Genomic DNA, 16,886 nt, shown 5'->3' on the forward strand with positions numbered 1-16,886 from the left:
TTGGACTTTTTTAAACGTCAATCAGGAAATATTTGTTTGAAAGTCTAATTTTAATTAATTTAATGCGGAGCTTAATGATTTTTATTTTTTTCCTTTTAGATGAAAACCATTTTTAAATTTCCTTTGCTTTACTATGCAAAATATCATATCACATTTTTTATTTCACTTTTTACGGACACGCCTAGAGAGGGTTTTGTTGTGGTAAAGGTGCGACCCAATTTCAAATTTCATCATTTTTATATTTTTTATTTTTTTATAATTATTATTTTCAACTTAAAAATTCAAAGCATAAAAATGAAGTCATTTATTAATGGATCGGTGATTCAAAAAGAATAATATGTAAAAAAATATTTGTTTAAAGAAGTTGAACTCAAGGAGATAATCATGGAAATGAATGAGTCGGGCTTTTTCCTCGTTGCAGAAATTTGTTCTTTTTCTGCAACGAGGAAAAAGCCCGATTCATTCATTTCCAATAAAATATTTCATATAATTTAACTCACAATTTAAACCTCAATCCTCAATATTGAATTTATTCAACACCAATAACAAGTTTTTTTTTTCAATTTCTTCCCCAATGTCATCCACATAGTTTTTTTCCAACTTGAGGGTTGGTCCCTAATAACAAACAAAAATTATAAAATACTCATTCGTATTAAGAGAAAATGATTTTGTGGAGATTTATTAATTTATTATTATAATTATGTTATAATTTATAATATAATTATTTTATTCAATAAAATTTTGTACATTTTACAAACAACTTTTCTAAGTGGATGCATTCAATTATGGGATATGTGAGTATTTTGAGATGGGAAATTTTAAAACTTAAAATTTTTGTCTCCACTGAGGAGATTAAATTTTAATAATAAAAGTACTTTCTTGGCTTGTCTTGTTTTATTTAAACAGAGAGATATGTTTTATCGTTCTTAAAATTATTTATTATTTTATTTTAGTTGCAGTAATTCTATTGTTTTGGCTCACGCTGGAGGTCACAAAAGTAAACGGTTTTAATTAATGAATTAAATTAAGCGACACAATCATAAACATAAAAATTTCATGTTACAAATGTCGTTTTTGTTGTTCAACATCCATTTTTTTATAACGAGGTTTTTTCACATTCTTGGCTGTTTTCTCTGCCTCGGCAATCGTCATCGGCAGCGGCTTGTCGGTGGTCGCTGGAAGCAGAAACGCCGCCCAAAACGCAGAAAATAAGGCCAAGAACCCAAAGACTGCCTGGACCACGAAAAGATTGTTCTGCCGAGGAAAAAAATTAGCTCCTATGAAATTCAAATTTTGATTCTCGTCTTACAATGTACGGTGTGTAATAAGCTGCGAGCACGAAAATTTGGCCCAGGCCTGCAAAAGTGCCCAAAAAAGTGGCTCTGAGCTTTGTGGGAAATATTTCGACCGCTGACAAAGCGAGGGACGCAAATGCACCAGAAACGGCCGCTCTCGACAAAAAGTAAAGTGGCAGCTTCGTGTAGTAAATATAGCTCCCTGCAAGTTTGTCATTTTAGTACAGAGCAGAGAAAAAAATTTAATCTATTACCATAGCTTGCGCGCGGAACGAAAACATTGGCTACGTTGCTGAAGGCGCTGAAGAAGAGTAAAATTCCTATCGATTTCGGTCCGTCCAGAAATCGGTACAGCCCGAGTGCTAACAAAAATCCCGGCACGTCCATGAGCCACAGAACGATATTGCGAAAATAAAGGTCGTCCATGAAATCAGGCAAAATTGGTGGATTTAGGAATAGGCCAAAATTTAAAAATGCCATAGCGCACCTGAAATTATTCAAAATAATTTAAAATGGGTTTTAAATTAAAAATATCTCACCACAAAACCAGACAAACGAGATATCGTAAAATTATTTTCCACGATGAAAGTGCTGTTGAGAGGATTGTTCTGACCGACTCCTCTTCAAAATCTTCATCGCCCTGATTCTGAACGTTTAATTTAAACGATGTAATAAATAAATCTTTTAATTATTTCCTTTGAAAATTTACTCACAACACTTCCATTATACCAGGTCGCAATTTTGCGCAGCAGATAATTATTTTCAAAGACTTTTCCACTGATAATTACTTTTAAAATCAAAACTCTTGCATCTCCTAAGCGCCCGCGCACCATTAGCCAACGAATCGACTCGGGCAAAAGCCTAAATGATAAATAAATTAACCACTCGATTAATGTTAGAAATTTTTCTTACTTGATGCAGAAGAGGAATATGACGGCGGATGGTGCGTTGACCGTCCAATAAGTGTGTTGCCAGTGTCGGTAAACCTTGGAAATCAGCGCCACTAAAATATAGCCAAGATATTTGCAAAAAGGCGCAAACAAAATAGCAAAGAGGTAGCGCAGCTTTGCCGGAACAACTTCCAACACTATAAAATTAATTCAGACACTTTAGTTAAATTGCAGCTTAATAAATTACGACGTGAAGTTACACAGAATCAAGGCGAGATTGTATATTCCACCGTTAAAGAGAGACTCGCAGACTTCCAGTACAAAATAAATTTCAAAGTAAAGCGGCATCGTTTTAATCAAAGCGAAAACTTTTGTTGCCAAAAGGGAGATGACTAAAACTTTGCTCCGACCGTATCTAAAAATTTTGAATGTCAAGTTTTTTTAGAGATAGAAATAATACGAACCTGTCAGCCAGAATTCCGAGGAGTAAAAAGCTGAAGATTGCGGCAAAACTTTTTGATTGGCCTAATAAAGCAAACTTCCATTCATCTTCAGAGCAAAGCATTTCAAACTGGAAAATTTATCGTTGATTTTATATTCGAAATTTTGAATTTCAATACAGTTCTCTGGATAGTGACGTCTGTCTTATTGAAAACCCATCTTTGGCAGCTTTCAAATGGGCCGTAATTGTTGACTTCGAAAAAGCACCGATCGGTTCGGTTGTCCAGGTGCTCAAAAGTGAGGCAACCTTCTGGTGATCCATCTAATGTGACGGGAACTTTGTTCTCCAGCCAGTCGAGATCAAAATTGTTTGGACCTCCTTCTGTGTCTCCGCATTCTGGTAACAAGCATCTATAATATATTTTATTTTATAAGAATTTTTTTTAAGTAATTCTATTGCCTGTGGAGAACTGTATCCGTCGCAAAAATATGAGCCACGGAGCTCATTGCGCTGAACATAATGATCAGGCCAAGCAGCAGGTAGTTCAGTAATTGCACGGGTTTGGTACTTCCAGTTAATTTCAAGACTTCCTCGTAGTCTTCTCCAACGCCTCCGAGGTCGTTCATCAAAATTCCGGAGCTCCATGACGTCCAGTAAGTGCCAAATTTTGATTGTTCCATTTGGAAAAATTAAAATTTTTTGACACTCTTTATGCCGGCTAAATTGTTATATCCTTAGCCGGCAGCACGAGCGAAACTGCGAAACTGCCTCTTGAAATTTGCATTGCAAAAAATCTTATCTTAAAAGTTTTTATGTGGAGATGCGCAAATGAGATAATATTTGAAGTTTGCGTTGATAAGAGACTAACCAAATAGGTAACAAAATAAATATAGAGAATTCTTTCAAGAACCAAAAAAATGTGGAGATTTTATCCTCCAATAATTTGTTTTCATATAATTGTTAGTAGCATAAATAAAATAGTTCCTGTTTTTGCAATGAATTAATTATTAATAATATAGTTTTATTTGATTATTTTTTTCTGAACTGAAACTTCTATTTGCATATAATTTTGATTTTAAAATAAACTTATATAAAAAATAATTCGAGGCTTTTCTAAGAACTGCCGAAAGTCAACTTTTCCTGGCAAACGCGGCGTAGGGTCGGCCGTCGTCTGTGATTTTCCTTTCGCGCGCTTTGGCAGCACAATCGCCAGAAGCTACCAATCACAACACGGCACGCCCCTTTGTGCCCTTTTTAATTGAGAAATGAGCAAGAAATGAGTTTGTGGTTGGAGTTAGGAGTGACTGACCTTACAGTAAAAATTCCGAGTTAAAACTTTTATGCAGCTCACATGATTTTAGAAACTGTCGCACCGTCAAGCATAGTGTTAACTGAAAAAATTTAGGAGGAAACTTAAACTGCTGTTATTCGTAAGCATAACATTCTGAATAATCTTACTTACGAAAATGTCCATTTATAAATTATTATTTTTTTTACACTCAAATTAAAATGTCAAAAAATGGGGTGAAACATTCAGGAAAGGGTTGATAATTATATCAAAAGTACATAGCAGAGTTTGCCAAAATTGAAACCTCTGTGAGGCCCAAGTGAGGCCTTCATATAAAAAGACGCCAGAGTACTCAACACTATCGAAAAAAAAAAATGATTTGAGCTCCACAGAGATTACGTACATATTACACGATACAGTATAATTTTTTTAAATGAACCGATTAAAATTTTTTGAGTTATTTTTTATCATTGATCATCTTCATATGTTGTACAATATATCTTAAAAATCATTGGTGTTACATTCTGGGACCATCAATCACTTGAGAATTTCTTAGTTCTAATATTTCGTGGTATGTTTTTAATTGAAAAGACATAACATTTTTAGTAGCAAAAGTATTACGAAATGAATAAAAATTCATACAACAATAAGTATTTTTAGCCAAACAGCAATTTTTGCTATCAAAATTAAATTAATTTTCTTTTACTCATAATTTTATTTTTGATTTCAGAAAATAAACTCTCAAAATGGACTGGCTGCAGATAGACACCGGTCCATTTGACTTTGGCCAGCATTGGCAGTGGAACTGGACGGAAGTGTGTGGTTCCGAAGGCTTTAAAATTTGGGACGTCGAATCAACGAACTTCGGCAACTGCTTTTCGATTTTGTGCGTCCAAATTCCTGTGTTAGTCATTTTCTCCGCCGTGTCTGCATATTATTGCGGAAAGCCAACGCACCGAGTTTTCAGGACGAAAGGACAGTTGTGGACCATTTGGCTGCGTTGCGTCCTCGTCCTTCTGATGGCGGTGTTGCCCATCGTGGAAATATGTCTGCTCACAGCCGAGGCTGACAAAATTAACGGTAACTTATTAAAATTTGATTATTTTATGTAATTATTTATTTTTCCTGCAGAGCCAGTCAATTATGTTGAGTATTTGCAAGCTGGGGTGCAAGTTATGACCTGGTTCGTTCACCTGGGCATGTGTATCACCCTCCGAAACAGACTGACCTTGAGCTCCAGAGGCCCCGCGCTGGCCATTTTCCTCTGGAATTTGACCTTCTTGTGTGACATGCTGCTTTTCCGCTCCAGTCTCCTCCACGTTGACAAGACGAAACTGGCCTCGGACATTGGGTTCACGTTTGCCGCATCGACGGTGGCCGTCCAGGTCTTCTACCTGAGCACCCTGCTGTCCAGTTTGTGGGCCTCGGACGGCCTCACTGCCGAGCAGCACGCCAGCATGCTGGACAGCACCATCTCCGGACACTCGTACAGTCAGTTCCAAGAGGACCAGGACCCTTACTACCTGGGCGTGGCTGCCGACGGAGCCTCCTGTCTGTCCAGACTGTTCTTCCAATGGGTGACGCCATTGATGAAGAAGGGAGTTGATGCCAAGTTGACCGGCACAGACGAGCTGTTTGATTTGCCTCAACAAGCGTCAACAAGAATAGTCAGCAGAAGATTCAACGACGCTCTGTCTGGACAGACCGGCCAAGACCGAAAACAGAGGACGCTGTTAAGTGCCTTGCACAAAAGCTTCGGCGTCCAGTTTTACAGCATTGGTGTGCTGAAGCTGCTGACAGATTTGGCTGGTTTTGCAAGTCCGATGTTGCTGAATGGGTTGGTCAACTTCATCGAGGACAAAAGCAAGAGCGTCCGAACTGGACTAATTTACGCTGCTGGTCTTTTCATCGCCACAACCATAGGTAATTTTAATTTTTCTTCCAATTTTAACATTAAATTTTATCTTTCTAATTCTTATTTTTTTTTATGTCACTTTTTAATTTTAATAATAATTCAAATTTCCAGCGGCCTTCTGCAACGCTCACTTCAGCTACTTGGTGTCAGTCGTGGGGCTAAAAATCAGAGCTTCTCTAATTACCGTCGTTTACAACAAAATTTTGAAACCAAGTCTTTCCAGTTTGTCAGAATTGAAGTAAGATTTTCCATGTTTTTATCAACAACCAAATTTTATGGTTTAATAATTTATCCAGCATGGGTGCCATCGTAAACTACATGAGTACAGACACAGACCGCATTGTGAACAGTTGTGCCAGTTTCCACGCATTTTGGAGCATTCCCTTTCAAGTAAGAAATGCTGAAAATTTATTTTGTCATTTTAAGCTTCTTATCAGATTGCAGTAACTTTGTACTTGCTGTACTTGCAAGTCGGACTTGCATTTCTCGCTGGACTGGCTTTCTCAATAATTTTGATTCCCATCAACAAGTGCATCGCATCCAAAATTGGTGAGACCCATATTAAAATCATATCACATTGATATTTTAAATTAAACTTCCTCAGGCCAACTGAGTGAAAAACTTATGGAGTGCAAGGATGACAGAGTGAAATGCGTCAGCGAGGCTATTTCTGGAATTCGAGTGCTGAAATATCACGTTTGGGAAGATCACTTTGCCAGCAAAATCAAAAGTAATAATTTATTTCTTGTTTGTATTAGATGAAAATATATATTTTTTTTCTTTAGAATTGCGTAACTCGGAACTGAAATATTTAAAAGGTCGTAAATACTTGGACGCACTCTGCGTCTACTTCTGGGCGACGACACCAGTGCTGATCTCGATTTTGACTTTCACGACGTACACGCTGATGGGGAATAAGCTCACTGCTGCCAAAGTAATTATATTTGTTGTGATAAAACATAAAATATATTGAATTATTTAGGTTTTCACAACCATAGCATTGCTGAACATGCTAATTGCGCCGCTGAACACATTTCCTTGGGCTTTAAATGGACTGACTGAAGCATGGGTTTCTATGAAACGAATCCAAAGACTGTTGCTAGTATTATTCCATAATTTTAAGATTTTTAACAATATCATCAAATACTTTTATTTCTAAGGTGCCAGATGTAGATGTAGCAAACTACTATGCAGCTTTCAATGACTTTGAGTCGAGACGAACTGACGTTACCGTCATTGGTGCCAGTTTTGAGTGGGGTCATTCTGCTGCAGATGAAAATGCGCCTCTCATTCAGTCAAAATTTACGCTCCATGATATAAATATTGAAGTTTTCCCAGTAGATTTATAAGGAAAAAAAATATTTACCCTTTTAACTGAAATGAAAATCAGGGTCAACTGGTGGCTGTGATTGGACCTGTGGGGAGTGGAAAATCTTCAATATTGGCTGGACTTTTAGCTGAAATGGACAAGAAATGTGGTTCTGTTTTCATGACTGATCTCAAAGACGGTAAATTTAATATTTTCAAAATTTAAATTATTTCTTAATTTGTTTGAAAGGATTTGGATATGTGGCGCAGCAGCCGTGGCTTCAAAGAGGAACAATTAGAGACAACATTTTATTTGGAAAGACTTACGAGCATACCCGTTACAGGTAACTTGTGTTCTCAATAAAAATTTTGCTTGATTTAACTTTTCTTAAATTGAAGTGAGGTCCTGGAGGCCTGCTGCCTGGAGAATGACTTGCAGCAATTGCAAAGAGGCGATCTCACTGCTGTTGGTGAAAGCGGATCAACCCTGAGTGGAGGGCAGAGGGCGAGAGTTGCCTTAGCCAGGGCTGTTTACCAAGACAAGCTTATTTACTTGTTGGACGATATCCTTTCCGCAGTCGATCTCGAAGTTGCCAGAAACATATTTTCCAAGTGTATCATGGGATTGCTGAAGGACAAAACAAGACTGCTCTGCACACACAATAGAAATTTCTTGCAAAATGCTGACTGGATAGTTGTGGTTGAAAACGGCTGCATAAAAGCTCAAGGTATTAAATTAGGGGAAATGGTAAATTCCGTTTAATGCAATATCTACAATTTAGGCCACCCAGAGGAAATATTGGAAAATTTTGGGCAAATTATAGAAGAACCAAAAAAATTAGCTTCTAGCCTCGACACTTCTGCGAACATTGAGGAAACTTCAAAGAATGTAGAGTAAGTGTTGTTTTATGGAAATTTTGCAATTTTTTAAATCAAAATGTTTTTTAGGCCGAGTGAAAACATTCAAGAGCCAGAAGGTGACCAAAGAGAAGAGCAAGAGACTGGAAACATAAGATTTTCTGTGATCACCGATTACTGGTGCGCCTTGGGCCATCTGACTGCTGTGACAATTCTTCTTTCTTTATTGCTCATGCAAACCAGCAGGAATTTGTCGGACTGGTGGCTTAGCTACTGGGTTACTCACATTAGTCATAACTCAACCTCAGTTATAATTTATCAAGAAAGAAATAGTTTTTTGGGTTGGGTTGAGCCAAAAGCAATTGAAGTCGAAGAAGTTACTTTCTACTTGATTGTCTACGGAATGATTGCTGGACTCAATTCTATATTCACACTCGTAAGGGCATTTTTGTTTGCCTTCGGAGGTATCAAAGCTGCAGCAAGTCTTCACACCAAACTTCTTAAATCGGTTTTGAGGGTAAATGAAATTTTAATGTTTTTATTCCATATTTAAATTTGGATGTTCGCAGGGGAAAGTTAATTTCTTTGATCTAACTCCAGCTGGGAGGATAATCAATCGATTTTCTTCCGACACATACACAGTTGACGACTCGCTTCCGTTTATTCTGAACATCCTTCTTGCACAATTCTTCGGATTAATCGGTGAGCCCAAAAAATAATTATGGATAAAACGGCTTAATCAATATTTGTTCTCAGGATCTCTGGTTGTTACCACTTATGGTTTGCCGTGGCTTTCTCTGGTGCTTGTTCCGCTCCTGCCGCTGTACCGCTGGCTGCAATTTTACTATCGTCACACATCCCGTGAACTAAAACGGATAGGAAGTGTTGCTCTGTCCCCTGTTTACAACCACTTCAATGAGACACTGCTTGGCTTCACCACCATCAAAGCGTTTCGAGCATCAGAAAGGTAAACAGTTTATAGTAAATCTCTTTTGCTGATTTTAATCAACTTGAGTAGGTTTTCTCAAACCAATGAGCTGCATCTTGAAAACAGCCAGAAAGCTCAATTTTCCAGCATGGCTGCCAGCCAGTGGCTGGGTCTGCGACTTCAATTTTTCGGAGTCATCATTGTGGGCAGTGTGGGACTAATTGCTGTGGTCCAGCACCATTACGGCTATGGTGTCAACCCCGGTTTGGTTGGCCTTGCAATAACGTACGCACTAACGATGACTAGTCTTCTGAATGGGGTCATCAATGCCTTCACTGAGACGGAGAAAGAGATGATTGCCGTCGAAAGAACGCAACAGTACATCAGACAAATTGAACCAGAGCCCCAGGGAGAAACCATGCCTCCTCTTTCTTATCCCTGGCCGAGCCAAGGCGTCATCTTTTTCAATTCTGTTGCTTTCCAACACAGGTGAATATTAAAATTTGAAACACCAAAATCCACCACTAATTTATTTGTTATTGTAGGAGTAACGTGCCATTTAGTTTAAAAGGAGTGACATTCCAGACGCACCCTGCAGAAAAGGTGGGAATTGTTGGCCGAACAGGTGCAGGCAAGAGCAGCCTATTTGCTGCCCTTTTCAGGATGAATGAAATCGAGCATGGACAGATACTGATCGATGCTGTAAATATTTCAAACATGGGGCTACGGACCTTGAGGTTTTTCATTTATACCACTTTCAATCCAAATTACTCATAAATTCCTGACAGATCTCGATTGGAAATCATTCCTCAAGAGCCATTCCTGTTTTCCGGCACTTTGAGAGAAAACATCGATCCACTGGGACAGTACAGCACGCCAGAAATTTGGAGTGTGATCCGCAAGTGCCATTTGGAAGACGTTGCATTTCGGCTTGGAAGTATCGATTTTACAATTGGAGGCAACGGTCGAATGCTCTCTGTAGGCCAAAAGCAGCTTGTTTGCCTTGCAAGAGCTGTTCTGCACAATGCTAAGGTGAAAAGAGGTGTTAATTTTGAATTGTGTTCAAAAATATAGTTGGTTTTCCTATTTTAGATTTTGTGTATTGATGAGGCTACGGCTAATGTGGACAACGAGACTGATCAGCACATACAGACAATTATTAGAGAATCATTTCTCCACAGCACTATTCTTACAATTGCCCATAGAATCAAAACTGTCCTAGACTGTGATAGGTAAGCAATCTTAAGTTCCACAAAATATCTTAAAAATTCATAAAAACATTTCAGGGTATTGGTGATGGGAGATGGAGTAGTTTTGGAATTTGACACGCCAGACGCTCTTCTCCAGAATCCGGACTCTCACCTTCATCGACTGATGCATGAAAAATTGTAAAGTAATAAGGAACAAAAGTATGTATAATTATACCAATATTGAAAAATAGAACAATGAATATTATTATTTATGTATAGAATTATATTTAATAAACCCTTTTAAACAATTTTGACAGCATTACTGCTTGCTTTGTTGTGTACTAGAAGTTTATGCTGCATCTTTGTCTCCTCCTTAAAGGCTAATTTGTTTGCTTTCCTTTCAATTCTCCGCTCCTAAAATTCAAAATTAATTTAAGCAAAAAAAAAAAAATATATTAATAACAATCTTACTTTTCTGTACTCTTTGAGTGCATGTTTTCTCGCAATCCTCTCCTCGGAGGTTTCATTCTTTGGCCTCACGGACAAGGTAGACAAAATTGATACTGCTGCCGACATTTCTTCATCATCCCTTGACACTTTGTCGTTTTCAGCATCCAAAGTTGCCAACGCCCTTGCAGTCAAGCCTTTGCCAAGCACTCCAATTGGCATTCCAGTTTTTGATGAGATTTTAATTTTCTATATTCATGAGTAACAGTTTATTTAAATCACGATGTTGAAAACTGAGGCAGTCTTACATTATTATCAGACTTCTCCCTTGGAATTAATTTGGGGTGGTTGTAAATGTTCGAGTAAGTGGATAAAATTGACTCGCAGTCCCACTTTTCCCTAGTCCTGGCCTCCACTTTCAAGTTGATCATTTCCTCCTCGTCTGATTCCTGCTGAGTGGCCAACTGCTTGGTTTGCTCTTTAATAAGACTGGCATTCGTCTGCTTTTCAAACTCGTCAGCACACCGCATCACAATTTCCGAGTCCACGGGAAGGGTCCCTTCGATCTCATCACAGTCAAGAGCTCCAATTTCATTTTCGTCATAACCAGACATCATCTTGAAGAGAATAAGAGATAATCTTAACAAAAATTTTCAAGCGGTTTTAAATAACAAACATGTTCAAATCTATCGTCGAGAAGTGTGAGCTGCTCGTTCCTTCTAATTACAGAGCTGCTCATGGAATACTCGGTAAATCTGCTCGACTTGGCATCTGCATTTTTAAATTGCGACTCCTTCAAGCTGGGAACACTGTCCTCCATGTCGGAGGTATTGTAGTCGTCGGAATCTGTGTCCCCAGTATCTGACCACTCGTCCTCGTCATCCTCTTCAAAATCTCCCCTGGAATATTTCCAATAGTTAAAATTTTTCAGATTTAATGAACAAAAATATTGACTTATATACACACCCTTCAGCATTGGCTAATTCCATGAAGTTGTCCTCCAGCTCATTTTCTGGATCGTCAAAGTCAAAGTCTTCGTCCATCGCAGCAACAATTTCTGGGTCCACGTCTAGTCGAAGGCCCATGGGCGCTGCCTTGTTGAGCAAACCAACCTCTTCTTCAGCCTCGGAGGCAAAAACGTTGGCTGGCAGCTGAACCGTCTGGCCGCTTGAGGTGGAATGGGAGACTTTTGAAGATGAACCAGGAGGATTCAGCTTCCCAGACTCGATTCTGATTCTCTCGACAGGCTGAAGTTCAACATCGTGGTCGTCAACCGACTTGATGTGCTGCATGTAGTTGTATTCGTCGTCAAAGAAAATTCCAAATTGTCGCTGCTCCTCCATTCTCTTTTCAACTTCTTCAGGCTTTAAAAATGAGATGTTTTTATTAATTTCCTAATAAATTTATTTTATAATCTCACAAACCTTGGCACTTTTGCCTGCCATGGGCATGAGGACCCGTTGAGGAGCATCCTCGTCTGCTGCTAAAGGGTCCTTTTGACTTCTATGGACCACCTGAAAGGTGATTGCCTTCTTCTTGTCGATAAACTTCTTCTTAGGCTGGAATTACAAATCCAAAATTTAAATAACCAGTTGACTCGTTCCATTTTTTTCGAAACATTAAAATAAAATTAAGAAAATAAACAAGTTTGTTGTGCGACTAAAAATCCTTACCATTTTACCAAAAAATTCGACCTTTTATGTGGTTTAGGTCAATTTAAACTTTTAATACTTCTTGACTTGTAGTTACACTATAAGTTAAACACTACGGTAGCTTCTGCGGAAGGTGTGATATCCGGAAATTATTTGGAAAAATAAAGACACAATAACACTGTAAACAAGAAAACGTGTTCTTGTTTTGATTTCAAAACCTGGCAATGGCCGTCGACCGTCAAGTTACAAAAAAGCCCAAAAGGTGGCGCCACGTTACCAACTCGGCGAACATGTGAGTTGTTTACCTGAAACCAACACGTGTGCTCAGCAGTTTGTTAACAAATTTCTAAATAATTATGGATAAAAAGTTGTCTCAAAACAAAGTCCGGACTCCAAGTACAAAGGAAATGGCCTTCGACTTTAAGGAGTTCTTGGCAGCCGAGGAAGAGTTCATTTCAGAAGTTTTTCAGACCTTGCAGATTGAGGAAGAAGGTGTCGTGCTAAAAAATTGTTAATTCCACAACATTTTACTTATTTTGCCATGTTTTACAGAAACTAGTGACAGCGAGGAAGTTGTTGTGCCTGCTAAAAAGCTGAAGACTGCGGACAAAAAAGAAAGTCAGGAGGAAAGCGCCACAAAAGTGAAAGACGAAGCTCGAAGAAAAACTCTTATAGGTTTGGAGTTTGATAAAAAAAATTATTCTCTTTTATTTATTAATCATGTTATAGAAAAGAGGCGTAACAAAAAAGATGCCGTTAAATCTTCAAAAACTAAAAATCAAACATTCAAGACGAAGAGAAAAGAAAAGAAGTTGCTACAGAAAAAATTGAAGAGGACAAAAGAAAAGAGCAATGGTGAAATTAGCGAAAATAGTGAAGAGGTGGAAGTGGTGGACCCACCGAAGCCCAAAACTGTAGAAAAGCCGGTGTTCAATGCTGACGGCAAAATGGTGTTCAGCAAGTTCGATTTCAGCAGCTCGGCGGGTGGCGAAAGAGACAAGGCCAAGAAGGTGGAAAAGGACCCTCGCAAGCTCCTCAAGCAGATCTCCAAGCAGAAGGAAAAAATTAAGCAGCTGGAGGAGAGCAACGAAAAGGACAAGGTCAACCTGATCAAGGAGAAGCAGTCGTGGCAAACGGCCCTCAAGAGAATCCAGGGCGTCAAGGTCAAGGACAACCCAGAGTTGTTGAGAAAGACGATCGTCAAGGACAGGCAGATCAAGAAGAAGAGCGTCAAAAAATGGAAGGAGAGGCAGGAAAACTTGGACAACCTGCAAAAGTCCAAGCAGCAAAAAAGGACAGAGAACATTGCGAAAAAGAGGGAGCAGAAGAGTGCCCATGTGAAGAAAAAGGCCATCAAGAAGGGCCGGCTTGTCCCTGGCTTTTGATTATGTATCTGTGCTTTGTAAATAATAAAATACAAAAATTATTTTTATGGTTATTCCTATTTATCTTATATTGAATCATTATTACGTATTTTTAGACGTACTTAATAATTTAGAATACATTCTAGAGCAGAAATTTAAAAAAAAAACTTTAAAATTATATAAATATGTTCTAATTATATAATGATATTTAAATTTTAATGAATTTTGCAAAATGGCATAATTTTAAAGATTAAATCCGAGAATGCCCCCTGCCTGTGCGCGCTCTGCTTTCAGGCTTGTTGCCCCTCCCCCTTTTTATTTATTTTGATCGCAATCCGCTCGCTATCATGGCGAACCACTACGACATCCCCAGTTGGTAAGCAAAAATTTGCCATTTTCCAACCTTTTTCGAGTCCTTAAAACGATATAACTATTGCGTTTATTTGAGACAATATATAATTTCGATACTTTGTCAAAACATTTCTCCGAAACCTCAATTTTAACTCATAAACACCACGAAAACTTAGCTGTCGACCGCTGTCAGTGTGTCAAAATCAATGAGATTTTTATTTTCCAGGGCTGGAAAGCCGCCAACTGGACTCCATCTCGATGTCACCAAGGACGAAAAACTCATTCAAGTACAAGAGTTATATCATTTAAGTTAAATTTTAAAAAAAAAAATATCATATTTACAGAAACTGATGATCGACACAAAGAAATGCTACCTTTTTGGCCGCAATCCGCAGATGAATGATTTCTGCATAGATCACGCGTCCTGTTCCCGGGTGCACGCAGTCCTCATTTACCACAAGCACCTTGATAGGGCCTTTCTCGTTGACTTGGGCAGCAGTGAGTTGATCAAAGAATTATATTATATTTTTTCTGATGAATTTTCATCTCCAGCGCATGGCACTTACATCGGCAGCATTCGACTTGAGGGTAACAAGCCGACTCAACTGCCCATTGACAGCACCTTCCACTTTGGCGCATCGACCAGGATGTACACCATCAGGGAACGTCCACAGGCAGCTCCAAGACCGATCATCGAAGAGTTGGAACAATCGGCAGAAGAGGCCGAGGGTGGACTTTTGGGTCTTCCAGAGACGGAAACTGAGCTTGATGTAAGTTTTTATTTTTTAATAATACTTAAAGAGCAAACTAATAAAATATTTGCAGAATTTGACTGAATTTAACACGGCACACAATCGACGAATTTCAATGCTCGGTATTCCGGACGAAGAGATTCGCCAGAGCAGAAAGAGGAAGAAACGAGGAGTGACATTTAATGAGGACGAAGAAGTAATCAATCCTGAGGATGTTGATCCGAGTGTTTGGAGGTTCAGGAATCTCATCCAGAGTACTGTGGTGCCAGCAAAGGTATCTTATTGCTTTCCACTTTTCTTTCACAAAATTTCTCCGAAATTTTTGTTATAATAAATTTTTAACAAAATTTAATATCAGTATGTAAAGTAAATGGTAAATACAAGAAGAGAAAAATTGCAGCACAGTGGGGTCTACAGTAACTTCTACACAATAGTTGATATATTTTAAATATTATAATTTTCTAGACTGCTTAATGTCTCCTTTAATAAAATTAGACTTAGGAGTTACACATACGAGTTTTGGCTTTGATCACAATCGGCATTGTTTTTCAGCGCCAACGAGTTGAAGGTGGTTTGATGGGCGACGTAGGGTTGCGTTTGCCAGGCCACCACCCCAGTCATCACCAAATCCTGGGCGGCGGAATGAGCGCGTCCAACCTTTACCAAGACTTGCCACCAGAAACTCACACACCAGGGTCTTCCGCACCTGGCAGCCTCTTCTCCTCCTCGCTTGCCACAAAACTGGGCATCCCCTTGCCCAACCCTGCACCAGACGTCGAGGTTGCGCCTCCACCACCTCCTGAGGCGCCCAAGAGAATTGCGGTCGGACCTGCCAGGCCGCCGGGTGCCGAGCCGGCTGGTCCTAGCATGGAACCCAAGAAGAAGAAATATGCCAAGGAGGCCTGGCCGGGCAAAATGAAGCCCATGCCTGGACTCTTGATGTAAATTATTTTATTGCAAATAAGGTCAGTATTGTGAATAATTACGAACACAGCTGTGGTAAATTTTGCAAACAACAAGTGCTGGAAGTTTGCTTCCAATAAGTGATTTGGCCTGCATAAATACATTTAATGTACATCTTTATTGACTATACCGTGATGTAAATAATAAAATTCTTGCTTGAATTAAAAAAAAAAATAATAATGATGATTTTGTAAATATTTTCATGAGACTCCATTAGGAGATTATTCAAGATTAGATTATAATATTTTTTCTGTTTTTACTAAAAAATTATCAAATTTGCAGGATGTTTCAAGTTTCCTTGGGTACATAAATAACATAATATAAGACACACCACACACCCTTAAGGATTTGCCGTAGTTTTTTCTCCAATTAAATATTAAAATATTCAATTCTGTCCATTTCCACTGCTGAAACTTATGAATAAGGGTACCTGCCAAGATCTTTATTCAAATTTTATAGAGTAAATATTATCTAATTACACTTTTGTCGGAACGAAATATTAAAGTATCTTAATAAACAGGAGCCCCTAAAGACTTCAAGGAAAATACGAATTCTTTTGGTGAGTTTCATGTAACACAAATCGGGATTTTTTTATGTTGATAATAGACCAAAACTGAGTAAAATTAGATCAAATAAATACATCCTCATTATGAAAATAGCTTATAAGTTCAAACTTATCAGAACATTGTTTTAGTTAGAAAAATCGCGTCTATCCAAAATCCCTGATGGCGAATCTTATTGTTGAGATGTCTTCTTGTATAAACAGGGTTAATAAAATAATCCTTTGGGCATAGAAACTTAATTAAATCATTATTTTCTGAAGTAAAAACAATTAAGAAGCTTAAACTAAAATTTTTATTAAAAAACTTCAAATATTCTACTATCCTGGCTCAGATATTTGTACGTTAATTCCAATTCTACTTCACATAAACTTTTTGCCCGTTGGCTAAAGAGGCTGTGTAAAGTTTGCAATCTATGCGACTTGTTTGTGAGCACTAAAGTCACATAAAGAAATTGGGACTCCAGTCTGCGTGTAAAAAGTTGCGATTTATATAGAAGTCAAGCAATGAGAGCCATAAAGTACTTTAATATCGATTGGAATTGCCGAAAAGTTGGCTCGGTGCCTCGGCCGCCGATTGGCCGGTCGCGTTCTCCGCTGACGTCACCGCGTCCTCGGCCAATCGACTCGAGGGTCGGGAAATTTCCCGTCAGCTGGCGCGCAACAAAACAAAACCTGTCTTTG

General features: G+C 38.5%; 5 protein-coding genes across 5 annotated transcripts; 3 read left to right on the forward strand and 2 right to left on the reverse strand.

The window, feature by feature from the left end:
• Window positions 1–925: 925 nt before the first annotated feature.
• On the reverse strand, window positions 926–3,393 carry LOC132195301 (organic anion transporter 3-like). The gene is made up of 10 exons (XM_059617214.1): window positions 3,087–3,393; window positions 2,806–3,037; window positions 2,650–2,756; window positions 2,446–2,600; window positions 2,208–2,382; window positions 2,009–2,156; window positions 1,835–1,941; window positions 1,550–1,782; window positions 1,310–1,497; window positions 926–1,254 (listed from the first exon to the last, which is right to left on the reverse strand). Exons 1-10 carry the CDS (start codon window positions 3,305–3,307, stop codon window positions 1,060–1,062), a joined length of 1,761 nt encoding a protein of 586 aa, XP_059473197.1. The 5' UTR covers window positions 3,308–3,393; the 3' UTR covers window positions 926–1,059.
• A 472-nt stretch (window positions 3,394–3,865) lies between these two features.
• On the forward strand, window positions 3,866–10,483 carry LOC132195591 (ATP-binding cassette sub-family C member 10). Its single transcript, XM_059617709.1, has 22 exons — window positions 3,866–4,057; window positions 4,646–4,995; window positions 5,047–5,838; window positions 5,942–6,068; window positions 6,127–6,220; window positions 6,268–6,379; window positions 6,435–6,560; window positions 6,616–6,764; window positions 6,813–6,932; window positions 6,991–7,167; window positions 7,221–7,338; window positions 7,389–7,482; window positions 7,538–7,866; window positions 7,921–8,032; window positions 8,087–8,513; window positions 8,566–8,698; window positions 8,753–8,963; window positions 9,015–9,413; window positions 9,470–9,661; window positions 9,713–9,956; window positions 10,017–10,156; window positions 10,211–10,483. Exons 2-22 carry the CDS (start codon window positions 4,662–4,664, stop codon window positions 10,314–10,316), a joined length of 4,536 nt encoding a protein of 1,511 aa, XP_059473692.1. The 5' UTR covers window positions 3,866–4,057; window positions 4,646–4,661; the 3' UTR covers window positions 10,317–10,483.
• Window positions 10,377–12,443, reverse strand: LOC132195592 (protein LTV1 homolog). The gene is made up of 7 exons (XM_059617710.1): window positions 12,235–12,443; window positions 11,986–12,120; window positions 11,528–11,925; window positions 11,238–11,460; window positions 10,870–11,178; window positions 10,586–10,810; window positions 10,377–10,528 (listed from the first exon to the last, which is right to left on the reverse strand). The coding sequence occupies exons 1-7, from the start codon at window positions 12,235–12,237 to the stop codon at window positions 10,415–10,417; spliced, it is 1,407 nt and encodes a 468-aa protein (XP_059473693.1). The 5' UTR covers window positions 12,238–12,443; the 3' UTR covers window positions 10,377–10,414.
• Window positions 12,444–12,487: 44 nt separating this feature from the next.
• On the forward strand, window positions 12,488–13,649 carry LOC132195595 (surfeit locus protein 6 homolog). Its single transcript, XM_059617715.1, has 3 exons — window positions 12,488–12,705; window positions 12,766–12,888; window positions 12,943–13,649. The coding sequence occupies exons 1-3, from the start codon at window positions 12,570–12,572 to the stop codon at window positions 13,596–13,598; spliced, it is 915 nt and encodes a 304-aa protein (XP_059473698.1). The 5' UTR covers window positions 12,488–12,569; the 3' UTR covers window positions 13,599–13,649.
• A 255-nt stretch (window positions 13,650–13,904) lies between these two features.
• LOC132195593 (nuclear inhibitor of protein phosphatase 1) lies at window positions 13,905–16,189 on the forward strand. The gene is made up of 6 exons (XM_059617711.1): window positions 13,905–13,953; window positions 14,155–14,215; window positions 14,273–14,426; window positions 14,481–14,698; window positions 14,754–14,954; window positions 15,233–16,189. The coding sequence occupies exons 1-6, from the start codon at window positions 13,925–13,927 to the stop codon at window positions 15,623–15,625; spliced, it is 1,056 nt and encodes a 351-aa protein (XP_059473694.1). The 5' UTR covers window positions 13,905–13,924; the 3' UTR covers window positions 15,626–16,189.
• Window positions 16,190–16,886: the final 697 nt, after the last annotated feature.

The sequence above is a fragment of the Neocloeon triangulifer genome, unplaced genomic scaffold (assembly GCF_031216515.1).
Source record: "Neocloeon triangulifer isolate White Clay Creek 2 clone unplaced genomic scaffold, ASM3121651v1 ptg000009l, whole genome shotgun sequence".
Lineage (NCBI taxonomy): Eukaryota > Metazoa > Arthropoda > Insecta > Ephemeroptera > Baetidae > Neocloeon > Neocloeon triangulifer.